This window comes from Marmota monax, unplaced genomic scaffold (assembly GCF_021218885.2).
Source record: "Marmota monax isolate L192 unplaced genomic scaffold, Marmota_monax_Labrador192_F-V1.1 WCK01_AAM20220418_F8-fsc00147, whole genome shotgun sequence".
In the NCBI taxonomy this organism is placed as follows: Eukaryota; Metazoa; Chordata; class Mammalia; order Rodentia; family Sciuridae; genus Marmota; species Marmota monax.
Genome location: NW_026693552.1, coordinates 2,128,940 through 2,155,463, shown reverse-complemented (window position 1 = coordinate 2,155,463; position 26,524 = coordinate 2,128,940). Strand labels below are relative to the sequence as shown.

General features: G+C 33.7%; 1 protein-coding gene across 1 annotated transcript in view; it reads right to left on the bottom strand.

Moving 5' to 3' along the window:
• The window catches only part of Cnbd1 (cyclic nucleotide binding domain containing 1), a 403,883-nt gene that overhangs the window by 181,783 nt on the left and 195,576 nt on the right, over positions 1–26,524 (bottom strand). The window contains exon 5 of the mRNA XM_046458653.1: positions 10,966–11,111. Coding sequence (XP_046314609.1) covers positions 10,966–11,111 — 146 coding nt within the window. The remainder of the gene's footprint in view (positions 1–10,965; positions 11,112–26,524) is intronic.

Genomic DNA, 26,524 nt, shown 5'->3' with positions numbered 1-26,524 from the left:
ATCACAGGTAAAGATCCCTAAATAAGTACAAAAATAATGTGAAGTTTCAGAGAAGAAATAAATTCTATCTGATGGAGAGGATCTGAGATGATATTATGAAAAAGGTGACATTTATGATGGATGTTGAAATGTAGATAAATTTTGACTGACAGATGTGGGGGGGAAACATTTATAATATAGGAAATAGCATGAGCAAGATACAAAAGCAAGTAACATGGAATTCCATGACAGTCTCCAATTAAACATGGGAAATGACAAGGAATAATGAATAAATCCATTTGTTAGAAGAATAGCATAAGGAAAAGCATCTTAAAGAATCAAATTAAAGGGGCTGGGGTTGTGGCTCAGTGGCAGAGCACTCGCCTAGAACATGTAAGGCACTGGGTTCAATCCTCAGCGCCACATAAAATAAATAAATAAAATAAAGGTATTGTGTCCATCTATAACTAAAAATATCTTTTAAAAAAAAGAAAGAAAGAAAAGAATCAAATTAAGTTAAGCCAGGTGCGGTGACACACACCTAAAATCTCAATGACTTGGGAGGCTGAGACAGAAGAATCACAAGTACAAGACCAGCCTCAGCAACTTAGCGAGGCTCTAAGCAACTTAGAGAGACCCTGTCTCAAAAAACCAAACCAAAACAAAACAAATCAAATGGCTGGGAATGTGGCTCACTAGTAAAGTTCCCTTGGGTTAAATCTCCAGTACCTAAAAAGAAAAAATCAAAAGCAGTTTAGAACATTCTTAGAAGAGCTATTCTGTATTGGAAATACATATCAAATAACCAATTACCAAACAGTCTATATTAGTAATAATAAAACAATGTTTTTTTTTTTTAAAAAAGGTATGATTTTCAATATCTCTATTCATGGATTTAATATTCAGAATGAGGCAATATTAGCATTCTTATGTAGTGCTATAATGAAACATTTCTGATAATTTTTCAACATGTAACAAGAGACATAAAAATATTCACATCCTTTGATTCATTGCTTTTATCTTTAGAAATTGTCATAAATAATCCCAAGTAAAGATAAAAATTAGTACAGACAAGAATGTATTTAGGACCACAGTATTTATGGTAGGGAAAAACCTAAAACCCTTTATCAAGTAAATTCTGACATATCCATTAGACAAAAAGTATATAAGTATGTATGTTAGTATATATAAACCGTTATTAAAAATATAGTTCTATATTATGAATATATCAGAGAATCAAGGAAAGCTTCTGGAATGTTAAATATGACATAGGGACCAAAATGACATAAGATTTTACTTGGAAAACTACATACAAATAAAACCAGAGAAAATGTGTCAAAACGATAATCATGGCTATCTGAAGTTAAGATTCTTAAGGGAGATTCCTTTTTCCTTATTTGTGCTTTAAAATATTTTCCATCCTTCTATAATGATCATATTTCATTCAGAGTCAGAAAACGTATTAATAACACAATGATCCATTGGGCAATTTTTCTGGCAAGAATTAGGAAGAACAGACAAATTGGGAGTCTATTAAGGTAATCTAGGTAAGAAGAAATGAATGGAGGACTGAACTAAACACTGAGAAGAACAGATTTGAAAATGAAAGTTGAAATCATATAGTACAACTCAATGAATTTAAAGAAAGAGGAATAGTTAAAACAATTTTTAATTGTAAAGATTTTCACAAGGAAAATAGTACCATTGAACTATCTCATAGTAAAAGACCTACGTGAAGAGCAAGAAGAGAAGTTGGCTTGTTCTTGGTTTTTCACAGCATGCCTGCAGGACTTCCAAAAAGAGAAACAGATCAGAGCTGTTCACAACGCAGAACTTAACTGAGGCTAAAACTGATGAGTATGGAAAATGAAAACATACACATTTGAATTTAATCATAGGAGTGAATGAAAGATTTCATAGAGAAAATGAATCAAAAGGAAAGGTATCAGGAAAATGCCTGTAGGAGACAGGAAGAACATGGAGTTGTAGAAACAAGAATGAAACAAGTTGTTCACAAATGCCCTTTGCAAGATGCTGAGTTCCTTCTGGGAATATATCTTCCTAAGGAGACACTGATAATTAAATCATTCTGGCTCAGGGTGTCTGGTCAGAGGATAATTGTTAAGACAAACTGCAGACACTACAAACTTTTAAAACTCATCCCCTCATCCAAGCTAGTTAGAGAGGCTAAAAATGAACAAATTAAGAATCCACCACACTCACACCAATAGAGATGATACCTGAGTACATACTGTACCTGCTACTTTTTTAACCAATGGTGAAAAAATTACAGGCACTCAGCAGAAATTGTTCCATAAATTTTGAATTTGGTCTTCCCCAGGCTAGTGAAATACCCTATAATACTCTCTTCAGATGCTCCACAGTGGCAGCTGGCAAGTTCTCCATAAACCACATGATAGGAAATGCTTTCAATACAGCCTAAGCTATGCTATTGATAGGTTAGGTGAATGCATTTTTGACTTCTTGTGTGTTCAACTTATTTTTTTATACCTTTATTTTATTTATTTATTTTTAGGTGGTGCTAAGGATTGAACTCAGTGCCTCGCCCGTGGTAGGCAAGCACTCTACCACTGAGCCACAACCCCAGCCCCATCAACTTATTGGGATGACTATATTAAGTTACTTTAAAAATAGTTATGTACTTGTAGAGAATGCATAAAGGGAGAAATTATAATTTTACAAATTTGGGGGGATTACTTTTAAGAACTTTAAACCAGTTTATTGTCAATCTTTTTTATTTAGACTTTCTTACATAGAAATTCACTATTAACATTTCTTAATTCAATGTTGTTTGTTCACATTCATAATGTACAACTTAAAGTCAAAGCCTTTGATCTTTTTCAGTAAAAAAACTTTATTCATTTACTTAAACTCTGCTGTCTAAAAGGGTTTTTTACATAAATTTACAAAATACATGAAATATTTAAGAAGATAATGTAGAAATACATTTTTATCCTCCTCTGGCTTCACACCACCCATTTTACCTTCTTGTTTGCGTTCTCTGATATTCAAAATATTTACATTTTTATAAAATCCAAATCATTCAATCTTCCTTTTGTCACTTCTGGGCCATCAGTGCCATGTCTAAGAAATCATGGCTTAATCAGTAGTCAATGAAGATTAATTCTTAAGTTTTCTTAAGAGTTTAGTAGTTTTTAGGTCCTTGATCCATTTTAAGCTAATATTTATATATGGTGTGAGTTAGGACTCCACCACCTTCATTATTAGCATGTATTTATTATTTTTTGTGCAGTTGTTTAAGCACCATTTGTTCTTTCCATCATTGAATTGTCCTGGCAACCTTGTCTAAAATCAATTTACCATAAAGTTAAAGCACTATTTCTGGACTCAATTGATTCCATTGTTATATGTATCTATTTTTATGCTAATAGTATACTCTCTTGGTACTTACTGTAGGTTTGTAGTGACTTTTGAAACTGAGATATGTGAGTCCTCTAGCTTTATTGTTCTTGGTTAAGTTTTGATTTCTATTTTTCTGGCTCCTCTAAATTTCTATATGAATTTTAGGATCAGTTTATCAAATTAAAAAAAAACAGTTGGTACTGTTTTTTTAAAAGATTGTGTTGAATGTATACATCAGTTTATGTAGTATTGCTATTTAACGACAGCAAGTTCTTTGATCTAAGAATATCGGATAGCTTTGTATTTCTGTATTTAATAGTTTTCAACAATGTTTTGTAGTTTTCAGTTTACAAGGCTTGCACTTCTCCTTTTAAACTTATTCCTAACTAGATTATGTCCTTGATGTGACTAGAAAATAAAATCAAATTTCTTAACTTCAGTTTTTATATTGATCATTGCTTGTGCTATAAATTCTCCTTTAAGTATTTTGTAGACTGCACCATGAGGCCATTTGGGTCTCTGATTTTCTGTATGTGTATTTTCAAGAGAGCCCTACCACTGAGGTACACACCCAGCCCATTTTTATTATTTATTTTGAGATGGTCTTGCTATGTTGATGAGGCTGACCTCAGAATTAAAATCCTTTTGGCTCAACCTCCTGCATAGTTGGGATTACAGACAGGCACCACCACATCCAGCTCTGTGAGAATATCTTTAATTGTTATTTAATACAATAGGTGCTCCTCAATTTACAATTGGCTATGTCCAATAAATCCATCAGAAGTTATAAACATCTTATGGATGTGACTCTACTTTGTGTACAACCAGAGATATGAAAAATTGTGCTCTATATGTTTAATATGAATTATAATGCATTCTATTGTCATATATAACAAATCAAAATGCACTTAATACATCCATCCTCTAAGCATCATAGATCAGCACACAGTACACTTCAGAGAGCTGTTGTTTACCCTTGTGGTCTCCTGGTTAACTGGGAGCTATGACTCATTGCCATTGCCCATCATCATGACAGAGTAGCAAAGATTATATCACTAACCTAAAACATATTTCAACTTAATATATGAAGTTCATACTGAATGCATATTGCTTTTGTACCATCATAATTACATTTAAAAATTCTAAATTGAAGCATTGTTATTGGAGAATTATTTACTTGTTATAGATGTGATCAAATTGTCTATTTTTTTCTTGAGTCAGTTTTTATAGACTGTATCTTAATTTGTCCATAATATCAAAGCTTTGTAGTTTTTTAGCACACAATTTTTCAATATATTTTCTTTTAACTTTCTTAAGTTTGGCAGTAAGTTCCACTATTTTACCACTGAATTTAGTATTGAGTTTTCTCTCTTTTTCTTTGTTGTTAATATTTTAATTGATAACATAATTATATCCACTCATGGGGTACATACAATATGATGTTTTGATGTATGTGAACAAGAAGGAATAATTTTATCAAGCTATTTGGACCCAATTCTCCTTTATGTTGGCACAGGAACCAACTTCCTCAGCAAGACTCTTAAAGCATAAGAAGTAAAATAAAGAATCAATAAATGGAATGGTTTTAAACTAAAAAGCTTCTTCTGAGAAAAAGAAGCAATCAAGAACATGAACAGAGAGCCTACAGAACAGAACATATTTACCACCTGTACCTCAAATAGAGCATTAATCTATAAATCATTAATATACAAAGAACTCAAAAAACTTAACACTGAAAAAAGTAATAACCCAATCAATAATGAGCTAAGGAACTGAACAGGCACTTCAGAGAAGAAGACATATGATTGGTCAACAAAAGAAGAAATGTTCAACATCACTAGCAATTAGAGAAATGCAAATTAAAACTGCACTGAGATTCCATCTCACTCCAGTCAGAATGGCAAATATCAAGAAAACAATAACAGCCATTATGAAGTCAAACAACAACAAGTGCTGGAGAGGATGTGGGGAAAAGGGTACTCTTGTACATTGCTGGTGGGACTGCAAACTGGTGCGGCCAATCTGGAAAACAGTATGGAGACTCCTGGGAAAGCTGGGAATGGAACCACCATTTGACCCAGCTATTGCCCTTCTTGGACTTTTCCCTGAAGACCTTAAAAGAGCGTACTACAGGGATACTGCTACATCGATGTTCATAGCAGCACAATTCACAATTGCTAGACTGTGGAACCAACCCAGATGCCCTTCAATAGATGAATGGATTAAAAAAATGTGGCATTTATACACCATGGAGTATTACGCAGCACTAAAAAATGACAAAATCATAGAATTTGCAGGGAAATGGATGGCACTAGAGCAGATTATGCTTAGTGAAGCTAGCCAATCCCTAAAAAACAAATACCAAATGTCTTCTTTGATATAATGAGAGCAACTAAGAACAGAGCAGGGAGGAAGAGCAGGAAGAAAAGATTAACATTAAACAGATACATGAGGTGGGATGGAAAGGGAGAGAAAAGGGAAATTGCATGGTAATGGAGGGAGACCCTCATTGTTATACAAAATTACATATAAGAGGTTGTGAGGGGAATGGGAAAATAAACAAGGAGAGATATGAATTACAGTGGATGGGGTAGAGAGAGAAGATGGGAGGGGAGGGATGGGGGATGGTAGGGGATAGGAAAGGTAGCAGAATACAACAGTTACTAATAGGGCATTATGTAAAAATGTGGATGTGTAACCGATGTGATCCTGCAATCTGTATTTGGGGTAAAATTGGGAGTTCATAACCAACTTGAATCTAATGTATGAAATATGATATGTCAAGAGCTTTATAATGTTTTGAACAACCAATAAAAAAATTAAAAAAAATATATAAAAAAAAAGATGTTAGACACAAAAGAAGTTAAAAAATATGCAAAACACAGAACACCGAGGCAGGATGGTTTTATAGTGAGATAGTTGCTAATCACTAGGAGTTAGGACAAAGGTGGCTTCTGGGGTGTTGGGAATTATCAGTTTCTCTATCTGGTGTCAGTTACATGGGTGAGTTCACTTTGTGAAAATTCACCAAACTCTGCACTTATGTTTTATGCTTGTTTTTGAATATATATTGTACTTGATCTTAAAATTATACCATATCTTCCTCATTGATTAAATTCTGAGAAGTTATTTCATATTCAATCCACCTTCACATTCTTGCTTTCTTTCCTGCTGTGCCCTCATTTAAAAGATGCTGAATAAATGTTCACCCAATGAAAAAAAAAAAAAAAAGAAAACAATAACAATAAATATTGGCAAGCGTGTGGGGAAAAGGTACACTCCGACATTGCTGGTGGGGTTGCAAATTTGTACAACTACTCTTGAAAGCAGTTTGGAGATTCCTCAGTGAACTTGGAATAAAACCATCATTTGACCCAGTTTTCCCACTCCTTGGTTTATAACCAATGGACTTAAAGTCAGCATACTACAGTAACACAGCCTTATCAACGTTTATAGGAGTTCACAATAGTCAAGCTTTGGTACCAACCTAGGTAGCCTTCAACAAGGTATAAAGAAAATGTTGTACATTTACACAATGGAATATTACTCAGCCATAAAGAAAAATAAAACTATGGCCTTTGCCAGTAAATGGATGGGACTGGAGACTATTTTGCTAAGTGAAATAAGCCTGTCTCAAAAAACACAAGGCCACATATTTTCTCTGATATGTGAATGCTAACACACACCAAAAAAAGGGTGTTTAAGAATAGAAGGGAAGAATATATGTTCATTGGATTAGACAAAGGGGGATGAAGGGAAGGTGGGGGATGGGAAAAGGAAAGACAGAAGAATGAATCAGACTTTCCTATGCTCATAAATGAATATACTTCTTGTACAACCACAAGAATGGGATCCTAGTTAGAACACGTTATACTCCATGTATGCTTATTATGTCAAAATATATTCTACTGTTACATATATCTAAACAGAACAAATTAAAAAATTAAAAATAAATAAATACAGCTATTAATATACCATAAGCTTATGTACTTAGTATGTTTTTATAGTGATACGTTTGGTATTTACTCTTAAGATATTTTAAAAATATAATATGTATTATATTGATTATCAGCAGTAGACCTCTAAATTTATTCATACTGTGTATCTGAAATTTAATATCATTTAACTAACTATTCCCCATTCTAAACACCTGCCACCCCAGCCTCTGGTCATTATTGTTTTACTCTATCTTCCTATGAGTTCACATTTGTAGTTTCCATACATAAATTATGTCATTCCACCTCTTCATACTATCACCTCATGGGTAAGGATTTTGACATACAAAGTTCATGGGGTGGGAGGCTGGACATAAGCATTCTGACCATGCTGCTTCAGTTTCCATAAAAGCATGTCTGCACGTCAGATCACCGCACACCCTTCAAGTCTCTGTATGTCTAGGGAAGTCATGGTCTTTATGGTAGAACTAAAGATTTTGTTATTTCTATCATAAAAATGTACTATTTGCATTATGGTTGATTTATACATGGAAAAGATGCCCCACTACATTTTTCATGAGTTTAGCTACTGTATTTTTATATACTAGGTAAAATTTAAATCATAACAGGAAAAAAAGACTCTACAAGTGAAGGATATACTAAAAATTTAGCAATATAAAAATATTTTCAATGTTGAAATTAAATAAAAAAATATTTAAATGACTATGCAGATTTTGAGATATAACCACATGAAAAATCAGAAAAAAGATGAAACTGAATTAACGAAATAGAAGATAAATAATATTGTAAGGTTTAGTGAGCTTCAAGTACAGGAAACAGTAAAGATGTTATTGAAAGTTAAAACATTTTATAGGAAAATCATTTTATAGGAATATGTTTCAATGGTAACATAAAGGTAGATAATAATGAGATTTTGATTTGTAATCCAGTTCCAGGCTAGCTATTGATTATGGTCTCAAGTAAATTAATTCTTCTACTTTTCATGAGATCGTCAATCTTAAAAATGTCATCTCCTAGGCTATACAAGAGAAAACACAATGGACAGTTCTTGAAATCACTTGACTTCAGTTTGTCTCTGTATATGCACATGTAGAAAGAGACGACTACATGTGATATATATTCAGTAATTTTAACACAGTAATATAAGTACTTTTTAGTTGTACCACTCTTAGAGTATATAAATAATATAATAATAAAAGAGTATGTTTTAGAAGCATGATTTAAGTTTAACTTAAACTAGAGATATGCATATCCTATTTACTACTGAAATATCATAATATTATTTCCTTGTTAATATATTATTATTTTTAAATCTGAATACATAAGAGGCTGAAGGAATAATGGCAAGTGTAAGAAGTTTCCTTAAATAATGTAGCTCTAAAGAAGTAGTGGCCAGAAAAGAGACCAGAAGGTGCAGACAGCTGTGTGGAATTGCACTTGAGAAAGGAAAGCCTCTGCAGCAGATTGAAAGTCAGCATCCTGGGGATGAGGGACCACATAAGGGAATTCTCTAAATAACAGCAGAGGGAGGGCATGCATATATGAATAGAGAAAAAGGAGAGAGACAGACATCTAGTTGGGCTTGTTTTTTAAGCTGGATGAACAAAGAGATCTACAAAGGTCAAATATTTAATGAGTTGACTGCTTTGATAGTAAAACAGCCAAGCTGTCAGAACTAGATATCTTAAAAACCCAGGAGAAGGATTTTGACACAAGTATGTATAAACAAAGAGACTTCTAAATTTATTAAAAAGTGTCAAAAGTATGCCCTACCGAAATACAAGTTCGAATGCTTTATTGAGTATAAATAATCAAGTTAATGTTAATATTTTATTATTGAAATTTCATACCTTAAAAGTCAGTAACTTGAGTTATTAAGATGCTACTAGAATAAAATGTTGCTTCTAATTATTTTTTAAAACTTTCTTGAAGTAAATCTGTAATTACATCTACAAACACATGAATCTGTATTCATTGGGGAAAAAGTAAACCAACAAAAATAGATGTAGAGGAAAGAATTAATTATAACATTTATTGCCCTTGAGTTAGCTTTCATTACTACCACAAAATACCTGAGACAACTGGCTTTATATAGAAAAAGGTTTATTTAGCTCATTTTATAGGTTCAAAGTCCAACAGCAGACAATTATGTCCCTAGTGATCTGAAGACCCTCACCAGGCTCCATATCCCAAAGTTTCCACCACCTCCCAACAATACCTTCTGAGGTGGCAAGACTTTAATCACAATGGACCCTTGGGGGACATTCAAAACAAACCAAAACTAAAAAATCCCTCAATTTTACTGCCTTCCATTAAGGCAACCTCTTAAAATATATGTATTTTTAAAATGTCTTTCTGGACCCATTCTTATATATTTAAAAAATACACACAAATTTATACATTTTTATAAAAGTTTATATAATTCTTTAATAGTTCTATTTTTATTTACTACCTTTAATATTTATATAAATGAATATACATTCTTTTTAGACACTGTTTAGAACTCCATAGACTAGATGAAGCATTATGTATTCTTCTATTGAAGAAAATGTATATTAGTCACATATTTTTTACCATTACCAATATAATTTATAATGGTAAAAGCATGTGATTATAAAACAAATTAATTTTTAACTATTATTCTCAAGATAATGGCAAACCATTGTTGAATACTTTTTATTTTTGTCCCTTAAAATTATTTTAATCTCTGTAAAACTCTTGATTTATTTTTCACTGCTTGACTCTGATTAAATGGAACTAATTATGGGAGAAAACCATTGGGGAAAAACTATCAAAATATGTAAATCTTTTAAATAGACACATTTTCTCCAAAATGCCAGTCAGGTTTTAAATGTCATGATCCTGATGAACCACTTTAAACAAACAATGATATAATGCACAAAGAATAAAGTAAGCATTAGGCAGAAGTATATTTGAAACTTGATTATAACTGTTCTGTATAAAATAAGAATAATATCTATCTTTGTTTCAGTGATACTCATGAATGGATGTCTTCGATACAATGTACAACTTATATGCCTCTCCCTAAAGGATTCAAATATATGTATTTCTAATTAATATTTCTTCTATATCACTGATAAATAGAATAAAGACTAAAATTGGAAACTAAAATCTGTCTAGAGAGTTGTTGTTTTTTTCACAATATCTAGATCAACCTCTGGAGTGGGTAACTAATCAGGTAACTACTGTTTTAACCATGAAAACCAATGCTAGACTATTATGCAATATATAGAGCAGTTCTGAAAGTGTGGCCTCAGACTTGTAATCACTTGATGATAATTGAATAACAATCACTCAAAAGATTACTATAAATGCAATTTGGGCCCCACCTCAAACCTACTGAATCACAAATTCTGGGATCTGTGCCTAGCAAGATGAGTCTCATGAAGACTGTAATTTGGATATGTGCTCAAAGTTGAGGTACAATGGTGTCTATTGTAAACCTTTCATACTAAAATGTGAGATGTTATTCATATTTCACTACTTATCATCTTATGACTAGAAAACAGTCATATAGTACATTTTACATGTGGAGTGATATCGTAGGCATTGTGGTGGCGGAGAAGTCAGCAGAGATACATGCATTTCATCTTACTAGACTTCGCTACATGTTTTGGTTTATTACCTGTGCTGCCTTTGATCCAGGTTTCAGAAATGATATTTTTACTAAGTGTTCTCAGATGCTCATCTTTTAGCTGTGAGGTTAGTTCTGGAATTGTCTTCAGCATCTTCCATACAACATTGTGTTCGTGTGCCGTTCTTTCAATGGGCCTTAAAAGAGAAAGGAAAGAAGATTACAAATTCAGAGACTGTGGGATAAATGAAAAGAAACAAACCAACACATCTTTAAATTTTACATTTCCTGTTTCATATTTCCTCTTTATTTAAGAGTTAAGGAGAAATGTGATGTTGTTCTACTTGGGCTTACTAGCTAACTTTGAAAGTTTGCTTCCTTTCCAGCATTAAGATGCACCTCCATGATAATTTAAACTTTAAAAAAAGACAAATGCATTTATATTTTTAAATAGAAAGTTCAATACTTCAATTATAAGATTGTATCTTTTTAAACTAGTAATTATAAAGACCTTTTTCAGATATCAAACTGAAAAGATTGTTATTCCTACTGTTTGTTCTTGATCCTTAATAGTACTTAAGCACAATTAAAGTTAGGTCAAACATAGCGGTAATTAACACTTCAGGGATATAAATTTTAAGTGAAAAGATACATATGCAATTTAAATAAAATGTATAGTTATCAGAATGGATGATACTTATTTACTCCTAATCATTAAATTCACTATTTAAAAATATGGTACTATGCCAGGCACACACGCCTACAATCCCCGTGGCTCGGGAGGATGAGGCAGGATGATCACAAGTTCAAAGACAGCTTTAGCAAAAGCAAGGCGCTAAGCAACTCAGTGAGACCCTGTCTCTAAATAAAATACAAAATAGGGCTGGGGATGTGGCTTAATGGTCGAGTGACCCTGAGTTCAATCCCCAGTACCCACCCCCCCAAAAACGGTATTATAATCAGTATACAAAATTCATGTTAATATAGGTTATCGAGGAAGAAACCTAGTTGTTATAACTAGGTTATAACTAAATACCCAGCATTTTTTAAGCAAAATTCTAAAATCTAGTGTGAAAAATCAGTTTAGCAGCAGAAAAGGAATTCACAGTGCCATACCACACATATGGGGTTGCCAGAAACAGTTCCAGTATAGACATATAGTCCTGTTGGCCTATCTGGCTTATGTGTTTCTATATATGTGTTTTGTATGTTGATATGAATTGTGGGTTTTGTTGTGGGTTGTAGAAAAAAAAGGTTTAAAACACAGGTTTAGTAGACAGCCCTGAGAAATAGACTTGAGAAAACTAGCTCACTACTTAACATCACTTAAAACATGTACTTTAGTTACAATAAAGAATTCGTATCAGACATCACTTATATATCATAACCAAAACGGAAAAATATGTGTCATTGACTTAGCTGTCAAATAGGAGGTGTCTAGAAAATAATATCACAGACTGAAAAGATGGAGACACACACACACACACACACACTTAAAATGGCAAAACATTTTTTAGTCATCTGTAATAATTTGCAAGGCAGAAAACCTAGAAACTTGCTATTTGCATAAGATAGTTGCAAAAGACAGCTTGTTTCATATTACTCACTAGTGTGGTAGTATTATTAACTGAGTAAAGCTGATGTTTTCAACCAGAAATGAAAGGGATCAGAAAGAATCCAGAAATGGAGTCTGGTTATAATAGCCAAGTGTTTCTTGATCCCACATAGCAAGAAAGAATTTAAAAAGATTTGACTATTGGGCTGGGGCTGTAGCTCAGTGGCAGAGCACTCCCCTAGCATGTGCGGGGCACTGGGTTCTATCCTCTGCATCACATAAAAATAAATAAATAAAATAAAGGTATTGTGTCCAACTACAACTAAATATGTGTATATGTATGTGTGTGTGTGTGTGTGTGTGCGTTTTCTGTATTATATAAAGGTGCTTAATCCTATGGCAAAGTTCTGACAAGAAGTTTTGTCTTCCTGTCCAAGTCCGCTGTTTCATAATTTAAGGAAGCCTCATTAACAGAAAGACAGGCACAGGGAGAGTAAGCAGAGGAATAAAGACCTAAAAACAATGTCTGGAACATGAACTTGGCTTCGGTTACTGGCATGCAGAAGATACTGGAGGCAAACAGATCAGAAGTCTGCTGTTTTGGGAGGATTTATACCACTAATGAATCCAATATTATGGTCTAATAAAGTTTTAACTGATTGAACTTTCAAACCAAAAGAAATTATGCAACACTTTCCAACCTTCAAAGAGAACCTATTCTCTAATGTTCTTATTAGAATTGCCCACTGGGATAAGAGACAGGAGAAAACCTCTGAGAGAGGAGAGCCAAGAGGTGTTCTTCCCAATAAAGCAGAACCAGGATGTAATTCTAAAAACTTCTAACACTGTTAGGGCAGAGGTTTTTACAAATCAGCCCAGCAAAACAACATTGTTGCTATGTACCAATGACTTCAATGTGTTTCCACTTCCTCCTTTTTCTGAATGTGAGTTTTTAATGATAGCATATGCTTGGTTTCACCAATCTGCACTGTGTAAGAGGAAAGCAAGGAATAACCAGATCTCCAGTTTTTATGCTATGAACCAGAAATAGCCATATTCATCCCTGATGGAGAGGGTATGTCCTCCAAGATCTTTGACTTTCAGGTGCAGTAACGGATGAAACTTTCAGTTTTGTCTTTTTGTGAGAGTCAATATGAGTGTTGGGAAAAAGGTATGCACAGATAACTGGAAATAGGCAAATTGTGAGAGAAATGCTAATTGTCCAAAAAGTTGATTCCTCTTATTTCTATGCACTTGGCTAGGATACATTTCCAAGGCAGCTCTCTGACCACATGACTGAGTTCTAGCCAGTAGAAAATGAACAGACACAGAAGAAAGGCATAGTTTATTAGCTGGTTAAATTTTTAAATACTCCATTTTAGTATTACAAGAATGTTTATCTATTAGGTACATAAATCAAATATGTGTGTACATACATAAACACATATGCCTCAAAATATACGTGAAATATGCATGTACTTCACATGTATTCATAACAGAGAGATATGTATATTTGTATAAGAAATTGTGCAACTCTTCATAGATAGTTCTAGCATATTTACAGTACTCCTGTCAGATTCTTTGTATAGCTGAAATATGTACATAAGCTGTCTTATAACAAACCTAGTATCATTTAACAAACAGAAAAATTAATGCAGAGTTTTTAAATAGTTTGTTCACAATCTCATGATCAATCCATGCCAGAAATAGGGGGTAGCTGTAAGAATGCCCAAAACAGTTAGGCTCTGGATTACATGCTGTATGATTTTGGGGGGTATGTTAGGCATTTTCATTATAATGTGCCTTCGTGTAGATCTATTGTAATTTTGTACATTTGGTATCCTGTAAGCCTATATTTGATATAGGCTTACAATTCATTTTTCATGTTTGGGGAATTTTCTGATATTATCTCATTGAAGAGATTGTGCATTCCTTTGGTTTGAAACTCTGTGCCTTCCTCTATCCCAATAACTCTTAGATTTGGTCTTTTGATGCTGTCCCATAATTCTTGGAAGTTCTCTTCATGGTTTCTTACTATCTTCACTGTGTGGTCAACTTTATTTTCCAGATTATATGCTTTGTATGTATTATCTGACATTCTGTCTTCCAAGTAGTCTAGTGTGTTGGTGATGCTTTCTATTGAGTTTTTTATTTAGTTTATTGTTTCCTTCATTTCAAGGATTTCTGATTGTGTGTTTTTTTTCAGAGTCTCTATATCTTTCTTGAAGTAATCTTTTGCTACCTGTAGTTGCTCCCTTATCTATTTGTTGGTGTGATCAATGGACACCTGAATTTGCTCTTATCTCTTTGTTGAAGTGATCAATTTTTGCCTGCATTTGCTTATTTAGGTCATTCTTTAATTCACGAACATTTTAATTATGAACATTTTGAAATCATTCTCTGAAATTTCATCAAAAATTTGCTGTCCATGGGTTCCGTTATTATAGTTTCCTGGTTTGTTTGGGGGCACTTTCCTCTCTTGTTTTTTCATGTTATCTATGCGTCTTCCTTTCTTGCAGTGTGGATCTCAGATGTTACAGTTTCTACCCTATAATCTTGTAGTATCCGTGCAGATCATCTGTGGCTTACCTTGATGTTGGGCTTCTTGACCCTGCCAGTGTCCCATGATGGATGCTACTGTAACTAAGGTGGTGGCAGAAATAGCAGAGGTGCCCCAGGATGGATGCAATGTCTTTCAGAGATGGGGCTGAATGGGTAGGCCTTACACTGGCTTTGGGATGACTACTCCGAGACGCAGCTGCTTCTAGTCCCTGTCTGTTGTCACAAAGTAGATGCTACTTTTTGAAGAAGGCTATGACAATGTCTACAGTATCCCAAGATGGAAGTGGGTTAGGCCTGGGCTCCCAGGTAGGGTGGGGAGGACCTGGGTCTACCCTGGGCCTGGGCTCCCGCACAGGTCAGCAGAGGTGGATCTGGGCCGGGCCCTGAGCTCTGGCCAGTATCTGCTGCTGGTCAGCAGAGGTAGTCCTGTGCCTGAGCCTGAACTCTGGCCAGTGTCTTTTGTTCTATTCTTAATATAGAAAAACTCCAGTGAAAGAAACTAATTTATCAAAAAGAAAAATGTGGGGCTGAGGATATGGCTCAAGTAGTAGCACGCTTACCTAGCATGCGTGAGGCACTGGGTTCAATCCTCAGCACCACATAAAAATAAGATAAAGATATTGTGTCCACCTAAAGCTAAAAAATAAATATTTTTAAAAAATGTATTCCCAGAAGGAACTCATTCAGTTTGAAAAACTGTGAGTCCCATGCTGTTATTATTAGTAGGATTTATTTCCTCAATGATGTTATTATTAGCATTATAATTATTATACAATGGTATATTAAAATTAATATTTAAATATTAATTAAACATCAAATATTAAATATTAAGTATTTATATAATAGGAATATTATTTAGCTTCTTATAGATGTCAAACAATAATGCAGAATTCAATGGAGAAACAAACTGACAATATTGGTTGATATTGTGACATTATTAGGCATATAGTTATATAATCACATATGTATCAGAAATATTTTACTGTGGGCAAGATTATAAGTTATCCTTAGTGATCTGTTTTTATTATGGGGAAATGCCAGAATTAAAATATTTACTACAGGCATTACATTTTATGAACCTTGACTTAATGACTCAGAAACTACTACCTCTTAAAGATGGTTTCCTTTAACTAATGGATTTTAAAGTCTCAATTTATCCCATCTGCTACTTTCATCACCTGACTTATTTTTCCTTCAGAAAAATTAAACAATTAAATACTTAATATTATACAACGGTGTTTTTAAAAATGTTACTCCTTTGTATTTTCATTAATTCACCTTTAAATTTTTAGCTCCAATTGTAGCTGATGGCAAAAAGCAAAATATTAGTATAATCCAAACATTTCTGGCAAGTTAGTGGGAAATAAATATTTCAGAATGTTTCATTCAATTCCTTTCTATACTAGTCATCATATGAAACTGAAAGGCTCTACAACTGAAACCGCAAAGGAGGAACATTTTTTTAACCACCATCATATGCATCCTGATAATTCCCAGTGATTTTAATGCTAATGATGACACAATTAAGAAATAAGTTCACATCTGTTCTGACATAAACACTCTCTGTTCAACTTAAATGTTGAACATTTCAATTGAAAGTTTAGCTTCCTGTGCTAGCTGATTTTCATAGCCTTTCTTAGAAAACGTAGGCTTTCTAGTGAGGGTGACGTCTTTCAGAATTTTTCTATTCAAAATCCTTTCCTTAAGTGACATGTGTAAGTGCATAGAAGGATTATTCTTGTGATGAAGGAAGAGTTGGTCTGTAGGTACTGAAAAATTTGTTAAAGAAATAAAACCAACTTATATTAGAGAACGCATAAACAAAACCATTAAACTTGGGCAGGATGCTTACCAATAAAATGACAGTAAATCAGAATATTTAGGTATGAGAATAGGGAGCAGTGATAGAATATGCTATATGCAGCCATATTTAAACAGGATCAAAGAAGTCAATTTCTTCAGGGACTACTAGCTAATAATGATTAACAAAGAAACTGAAATCCTAAAATTAGTTGCTGAATGCAAATGTTTCTAATGCTCACACACACACATATATACATACACAGATAAGCAGATACACACACACACACACACACACACACACAACAAACCTAAATGAGTAGAATAATTTCAGACCCTTATGACAAATTAATGAAATAGGAGGAAAAGCACACAGTTCTCTCATTGGAAGCACAGTAAAAATATTATATGTAGACAAATGTATATGATAACATTTGCCAGAATATTGAAGATTCACAGTAAGTACTCATTAATAAAAAAATGATTAAAGTGTTACATTTTCTCAATGGAATATTATTTAGCTTCTTATAGATGTCAAGCATATAATGCAGAATTCAATGTAGAAACAAACTGACAATATTGGTGATATTGTGACATTATTAAGCACATAGTTACATAATCACATATGTATCAGAAATATTTTACTGTGGGCAAGATTACAAGTTATCCTTAGTGATCTTTTTTTTTTATTATGGGAAAACGCCAGAATTAAAATATTCATTCCAGACATTCAATTTTATGAACCTTGACTTAATGATTCAGAAACTACTGCCTCTTAAAGATAGTTTCCTTTAACTAATGGATTTTAAAGTCTCAATTTATCCCATCTGCTACTTTCATCACCTGACTTATTTTTCCTTCAGAACAAGAAAACTATGCACTAGGTAATATATGAAATAATAATTTTCATTTCTTTTATTTCATCTACTAAACCTTCCTGCTAATTTATTGGCTACAGCCTAGCAAAATACTAAACACGCTCTATAATAATTATTTCATCCATTTGTTTACTTATACTTATTTGGGGACAACCTAGCTTTTAATTTAAAGCAGGTCTTAGAAAATCTGTTAAGGAAAACTTCCTGTTCATTTGTAGAAAAAAAAAAAAGAAAAAGAAGGTGAAGTAATTTGGATAGCAAGAAAGACTTCTTTTAGGAGGAAGAAGAACCATGAAAGTCTCTAGAAATAAAAGCAAACTTCAGAGATGCTGATTATTTTTACTTCTCAATGACTTGTAAATGCCAAAGAAAATGTGTCTCTGATATTTTGTCATGAAACAATCAATTTTAATTGGAAGTAAAGATATTTGGGAATAAAATTGATTCATATATCTGACAAATTAAAAAGGATTAAGTTTATTTCATATGACAATTCTAAGTAGAAATTATAAATAGGTCAATTTTTTCTAACCAAAAGTGCAATTAAAAATACTAAAAACAATGAAACAGGTTTTGGGGTGACATACATGAAATTCAAGAGTTAGCATGCTATCTAAGCACTCCTATTGTTTGAGTCTATTCTTTCTTTTAATATTGGTCAAAAATAAACAACCAGAATAATAAAAACCAACACAATTTTCCTTTTCATGTTCTGTAAGAAACTTAATAATCCTTTAGTGTTCTTGAGAATTTGGGAGAAGCTATGTTTCTTCCAGTTATTTCTTATTGATATCCTACTTTCTTGAATGCCCAAACTATAATATAGAAGACAGAATTTGCTGTGGTCAGTGTATTTTGTTCTTTTAAATAACAGTGTATTCTCCTTAAATTTGAGATTGAAATGAGAAAAGGAAGAGATTAACACTTACTTTCAGATTTTAGTATTTTTAACAAGGCTATCATGTGATTCTTGTGAGACCAGGACTGGACAAGCAGAGTACTATTCAAACACACACACACCCTCAGATTCATAGGGCACTTTATTCAACTCCAATCATACACAGAATATACATAAAGTCAATAAGAGCAGGACTATACCAATTAGGACTGGCAGGATAAGTCAGTGTTCACACTAGACCTCTCCCGCACTTCCATGTATTTCTGAAGAGAACAGTGGGGAAGCCACAGGCCAATATAAAATTAGAGGAATCCAAGGTTCCTCTCAGCCTGCATATTCTATTATTTTAATTAGATGATTACCCAATACATTCTAATTTATTTGTGTTATAATACAATTACAAAGAACCACAAAAAATTACATTTTCTGATTTAATTTCCTCCTTTGAAAGTGGGAAAACTGAGTTTTGGATGTGTTAATTAACTTGCCCACAAGCACATGGTTAATAAACTGTGGGATGGCTTTCTCTCCCAGGGAGTCCCACTGTATTGCTTAGATTCCCATCCACTTAGCCTCTACACTGTATCAAATTTTCATAATAGTGATTTTTACTTCTTTTGAGTTACTGGGGTTAACCAAATTAGAGTAGGGGATGTTATAGGTTTTGTTGGGCCTGACACTAACACCATAAATTAAAAAGGACAAAAATCTATTAAAAATTTTTTTGCTGTAAATATGAATATTTATTTAGAAAGAAAGCACAAAATATTAGTAAGATTTAAAAACTGAATGATTTTCAAACCTCACCAATTCAAAAAATATTATAATAAATTTATTAATTAGCTGCCAATATGCCTTCATTATGCTTTATTTTCATTTTTTTAATCACATTTCTTATGTACTTTTACCTCTTTGTATGATCACAGTCTTGAATGAAAGAAAACATTCTTTCCTTCAGTTCAATTGATAAAATTTTTGAAATTATTTTTAATGATTTAGAAATATTTCTCTTAGCATCACAACCAATTTTTTAGTAATGTCACATCAATTTCTAGGATTAAATTGAGAAAAGTTTCTATCCACATTTCTTTCATATATAGACTAAAAGATTTGGAAAGCTTTTTCACAGATTTCTTTCTCCATACGTCTACCCCTAGCCCTAACCACTCCTCTGCCCACCTGTTCCTGGTGCCCGTGTGCCAAAGCCAATGATTCCGGTGTTAAGATGCTACTGGTCCCACAGCATGCAGCAGGGTTATTCCTGATAGCCCTTGTTACACTAGCATAACTATCAATCACTGCGTATACAGAAATAACTAAGAACTAAAATTTACATCTCCCTAGACCCTAAATGCAATATCTCCCTTACTCCACTTTCTCTAAACTAGGTCCCAAAGTGCCTGAGGGCACTATAATGTGATGTGCCATGAAAATAAAGTGTAAGAAAATGTGATTGTCAGGCAAGGAGAGAACATGTGATCATAGCTAAAATATCTTACTTTTGCAGTAATATATTTTGCAGAAATATATGAGCATGTGAATTCATTTCTGGAGCCTCTCCCAGGGCCTTTCAATGTACCCATGTAAATTCAATGACAGGATTAAAAGCTTCATTACCTACAGGATAAGTAAGTCTACCTTTCATTTTATATCTAGTTATTAAGCAAAACAATAAGAAAATAGAACCTGTAATCATAGTGGATTAAAAATATAAAAAAATTGGAGTGAAAAAAGTGTAGGGGGAAAGAAACAGAGTGAAATAAAATTGTGAGCCTATATCAGAAGGCATGGAAGACTGGCATAGATTACAACTTTGAAAAAACAAATGGTAGAAATCAAAAGATAGATCATTGGCTGGAAAAAGAATACCTGGGAGTCCATGGCATTTGGTCATATCTGTCCCTAGAATACATACCCTGCCTATCCAGTCACAGGAGTTCCTCAAGGACTCAAAACACTAACCATGGTTGGGGAATATTTTTAGAAATTGCACAGCTAAATTCCATGGGCCTTAGCAGGCAAATAACATTTGAGCAAAGATTCTGTGATTCATAGATGAGTGAAATAGAAAAATCCAGCTACAAAGTTCATTTTAATTAAGGGATACATGCATGGATACCCATGGATCTGCACCTCCTTTTTTGTGGTGGGGGGACACCTCCTTAACAGTTTTTAAAATAGCATTTATGACAGTTATAAAATTATTTGAAATTGTTAAAACTGTGATTGTCCTGTTTTTTCTGTGTCCATTGTTGCCTGCATATTTTCAAGCAACTCACTACAAAATTATTCTCCTGGAATCTAGTGTGTACTTGAAATATTTCTTGAATCATTAATCATTAAAATGCACATCACCTTCTGTCTGACTTCTTGTTTGAATTGCCTAATCAGTCAAGGATGGATGAACAGAATAACAATGGATTTTATTTGATCATCTAAATTCATATAACAAATGCTGAACATTATCAGCTTTTCCAGAAATTGGGTCTGGTCATTTGTGGAGCACAGACATCAGAGACACAGCATGACTCGGCTTCTCTGTTATTCTTATAAATGGTTGAAAACTGAAAGATCAGCAACAGTAACTTCAACTCTTCAGGCTTAAAAAATACTTTTCACTTCTATGATTAAAAAGTAGATTGTTTTTAAATGTCTCCTTTTGTTTTGGGGGGAGAATGGTTAAGCTTTTGCTTGTGATGGGAGAGGAATAAAACAACACACAATATCACCAGAATCCTACAGGTTGCATGTTTCCTTTTATTTCGGGAGGAGAGGATTGAAGACAAGAACAAACTAACTCACAAACTAAAAATTTTAAAATGGGGGTCACAAAGGAGGGGCATAAAAAAAGTTGCAAGTAGTTTATGTGTTCGTGGTTCTAATGCCAAACAAGAATTTTATGATACCTCGGGCAAAGCATCCCATCAAAGAGCACTTCTTTAGCATCTTTCATGAATTCAGTCCATAAGACCTGAGTGGTTTTAACAGCCACATCAAACAAGAATATAAATAAGTTCTAAAATACTTCAAAATTTGCCTGTAAGATTACAGGTGAATACTGTAATAATAGTTAGATACTTCTAGAATACACTCAGTAACAGTATACAAGATAATCATGTATTACTGAAATACACAGATGTTTAGAACTAAGTTTTAATGAAGATTTTCTACATCTTTTGTGCTTAGACATTTGAAAGAGCCACTTGCAAGACACAAAATTGATACCATGGATTTCTCTGTAAAAGAAACTGACAGGCAATTTTCTTGGGAATCTTAATTATTCTTCATTTAATCACACTATTTTTCTTTTTTTTCTGCTCAAAAGGAATATAATAACTACATGTCAGATTCAGAAGGTGAGCAATAGCTTCTACCTACATTTCAGATTTTTGAAGTCGGCCAAAAAAAAAAAAAAAGACCTTCTACTATTTTAGCATGTATTCATTCATTTATTATTTGGCAAAAAGTATTGTGCAGTACTAATGTTCAGGTACCTTCCTAAATGTTGGTACACAACAATGAAAAAGATAGATGTGGTCCTTGCCTCACTCTACTTAAAATTCAGAGGGAAAATCAGATATTATGGGTGAGAACCTTATGTGTCTGACAATGTTGTAAAAGGCACAGTAAAGTAATGGAGAGACATAACCTAGTCATGGATTGGGGGACAGTCAGAAACATATTTTCCAGAAATGATGATGTGTAAACTCACACCTAAAGAATAGCATGAGAGTTGGGAAAGGGAGAACATCAGTGTTTCAGGTATATGGAATTTCAAGTCCAAAGATCCAGAGTCATGTGTTCAAGAAACTCTTAAGGAACACTGCGCAATTTGGTTGGAGCAAAGAAGGCAATGAGGAAATGGGACACAAATTGAAGCCAAAATAGTAGGGAAGGTGAAATCCTACAGGGCATTGTAAACACTGTTAAGAAAATTAGACTTTTTTTTAGGACAGGTAAAGTCATCCAGGGGCTTCATTCAGAGAAATAACTGAGATGATTTACATTATTGGAGTTCACTATGCTTACACAAGAAGGGTAGATTAGGGTATTATAAAACTAATGTTCTGAGATCAGTCCCAAGGATATCACAGTGGATTATATAATGAAAAATTCCACCTAGTGGGTCAAGTTTTAAAACAAGTTTTGAAAATATTTAATGGGTCAAAAAAATAGAGGTCTAACTCAACATCAAGTAGGCAATTTGTCCTTCCACAGAAGAACACTGGTATCACTGGTATTATAAATAATCATGACTAGAAAGCATTTTAGTAATACTGGTTTTAAAATATTTCAGTCCAAAATAATCCATTATATAAGTATCTCAGAATTCTGATTATACGTCATTTACTGTCAAAATGTTAACCTGAAAAACAATGACACATAAGAAACAATCACTCCTTCTTCAGCATACCTTTTAGTATATACTCTATCTTCACATGGTGTATAAACTATGGAAATGTAAAAACTTAAATTTCATTATATTAGCTCTAACTTTTGCTTCATTCCTAGGGAAATATATGCATAATAAGCATACTATATGTTACATCTACCAGACAGAGTTAGAGATCTACATGCCTATCACATATTGAAATATAGAGTCATAAATATCTTAATTATTTAATACAAAAGTGACCTTTTTAAATATTAGTAAGAAAATGGCAATATAAGGAATCTCTCAGACACTGAGTAATAAAGAGAAACTAAAATGTTGCACAGAATTGTCAATTACATACTTCAATATTTGATTTTCAGGAAAAATCTGACACTTGAAGTATTGACTTTTTAAACTATAATAATTAATGCATTTCTATTTTCTTCTGGAATGCCCCAAAATCTTTAAGCTAAATGTAATGCTAAAAAAGATCAACTAGGTTAGCTTCTTCATAACTTTGCTTATTTCTGTTTTAATAAGCATGACCCGCCTTTAGGAGAAACCACTCAAAACATTTGTGAAAAATGGCTTACAAAATATATTTCAATAATAAATTTACAAGAGTTATTTTTCATTTAAATGATTTTAAAGTGGTAATAAAAATTCAAAAATAAATTCAAAACAGGAATTAAACTTACAATGAATTTAAAATAGGAACATTGTATTGTGTCTCATTCATTAAAATAAGGTTCAAATGATCACTTTTACTAATTGTCCCTGACAGCTTATATAATTTTTAAAGAAGAATCCTTGTTTTGATTTATTTTGCTGTTGTTGCTTTGTTGTCTTTGGTTTTGCTTCTTTTAAGTTTGAAAAGAGTTGAAGTGAACATCGACAGAGGGTAATAACTAGGATTTAGGCAGAGAATGGAACTGAAATTATAGTTGTAAACTTAGATCAGCAAGAATTTTTGGTGCTTGGGTAAAGAAAAGAAATCCATGCAAGACCACAAGGTTCCTGACTTGTGAAATTGTAAGTCTGGTGGTAAAATTCACTGAGGTATGGAAGGTTGCAGAAGGAAAAAAAAAATCTATAAAATAAACAAGAGTTCAGTTTTAGATTTGGAAAGTCAGATATACCAAGTAAGCATATCAAGTATGTATTTACTTATTAATAAATTCAAATCACTATAGGATTTTTTAAATTTAGAATGAACACCTCTAAGCACCTGCTTCTGCAAAAAAATAAAATAATAAAATAAAATAAATAAAAATGTATTAACAGAGACTAGATTTAGCTGACTGTCCAAAACAACTAAATGAAATAGCATACAATATAATGGTTTTGCAGACATTGAACATCAGCAAAGAAAAACAGTATGCCTTGGAAACCAGGAACAAATAAAGGCAAGACCTATAATTTCCCTGGTAGACAGAAGAGAGAAAATTACTAAGCTACAGCACAAGGTGGAGTAAACCCAGACAACCTCCTGGATTGAGGAGACAGAGCTAGGGTCAAAGAAGTAAACAGTGGCAAGAGTTCACAGAAGAAATTTTTGTAGAAAAGAAAAAAATAAAGTACAAAGCAGACATTTTCAAAAAGCACCAGTTGAGAACTGAAAGTGTATCTGTAGCTCAGTGGCAGACTGCTTGCCTAGCATGAACAAGACTCTAGGTCCAATTCTCAGTCCCAGGACTGAAAAAAAAATGAATTGAGTCTTTAGGGAGCATTGCTTGCAGCCCCCAGCAGCTATATTGACTTAGCCCTATAAACCAAGTGGCCCCAAAAAAGTACCAGAGCAGACCACTCTGACCAGCCCAACCCACAGAGGATTTCAGAAAAATGTTCAGCAGCCCACTGACCCTGCTCATGCCCCAGAAAGACTCAGTGAGCACAACACTGCCAATCTTTGGCCCCAGGAAACACCATCCATCCTCCTGCTGCCCTGGAAGCAGTTCTATGATGACTCCCCGCCCAACTCAGTTAAGAAGAAGCTACAAGCAACTCTGAGTGGCTTGGCTCCCTAAGGCTCACAGGAGCAGGAACCTTGACCCAAGAACTGGTTGGGCATCCTGTCCTGAACAGTTCAGCCCACCGTGGTCCAGGGAAGCAGAGAGCAGCTCTGGCCACCAACCCATGATCCTTAGAAGGATATGAGTCAACTTTTTTGAGCATCTTAGTTTTCTGAGGCCTCTGGGAAGTAGTCAGGTAATTCCATCCATTCCTTTGTGCCCCAAGAAGCAATTGAGCAGCTTTCTAGGGCCCTGAGAAGCAGACACTCAACCCTACTCTTGAAATTTTGAAACACATAGAGAGATCTCCTTAGTAGGTTGGGCCCCAGAGGCCCTGAAAAGTCACCTGTATGTTCCCCAAATACTGACAGGTGCCCCATATGGGCACACTGGTCAGGTATAGTACATGTGTGAAACTTAGGCATGACAAGAACTCTTTTCCCCTACCAGACCTACTGTGCTACACCCTTCTTATCCTACTTGGGTGGCCCCATCCCAACATGATTCACAGAAAATGATGGGCAGCCCGTATGGACCACACTGTGACTAGAGCTACAAGACATCCCACCCCCTCCTGAAGTAATGCAAACTAACTAGTTTCAGAACCCATGCAACTAGCTTAATTTCACAATCCACCCAGCCTACTATTGGGACATCCGAAGATAGTGCCGATTATAGCCAAAGAAACTACATAAACATTACACTAAAGCAACAGTCTTGAACATAGTGTATCCAACTGCCACACTAGGACAAGTTGGTAGTAGAAAGTCCATCCTTAATACATAAATGGTCCCATAAAATTGGTAAAGACAACTAAACAACCAGACCAACACAGGTACAAATGAAGTGTGTAAAAACAATTTAAATGATTCCTCCAAAGGAAAACAGTAACTCTCTAAGAACAGACCCTGAAGAAAAGGAAATTGACAAAGAATACAAGATAATGTTTTATAAAAATACTTAATGTGTCAGAAGAGAATATAAGGAAAAAGTAATAAAATTAAGAAAACAATTTGTGTCATGAATGAGAAATTCAGTAAAAAGTTACAGATCATAAAAAAGAAAATCAGATATCTGGAGCTAACAAACTTAATAAATAAAATTTAAAATGTAGTATGGATAGCCTCAAAAACAGAATTGACCAGGCAGAAGAAAAAAAATCACAAACTTTTAAGACAATTCTTTTGAAATAACTCAGATATAAAAATGAAAAGGAAAAGGTTAAAAAAAAAAGCCTCCAAGCTCATGAGATACCACTGAAAGAGCAAATTTATACATTATCAGTATTCCAGAAAGAGAAGGAAAAAAGAAAAGATAGAAAATTTATTCAAGGAAATAGTTGCTGAAAACTTTTCAGATCTTGGGAAAGACGTGGCTACCTAGGTTCAGTAAGATCAAAGGAATCTTACTAGATTCAACCAAAAAAGACTCTCTCCAAGCCACATTACAATCATACTGTCAAAAGTACATTTTAGCAAGAGAATTCTAAAAATCAGCAAAAGTGACAATTCACTTATAAAGGAATCTCAA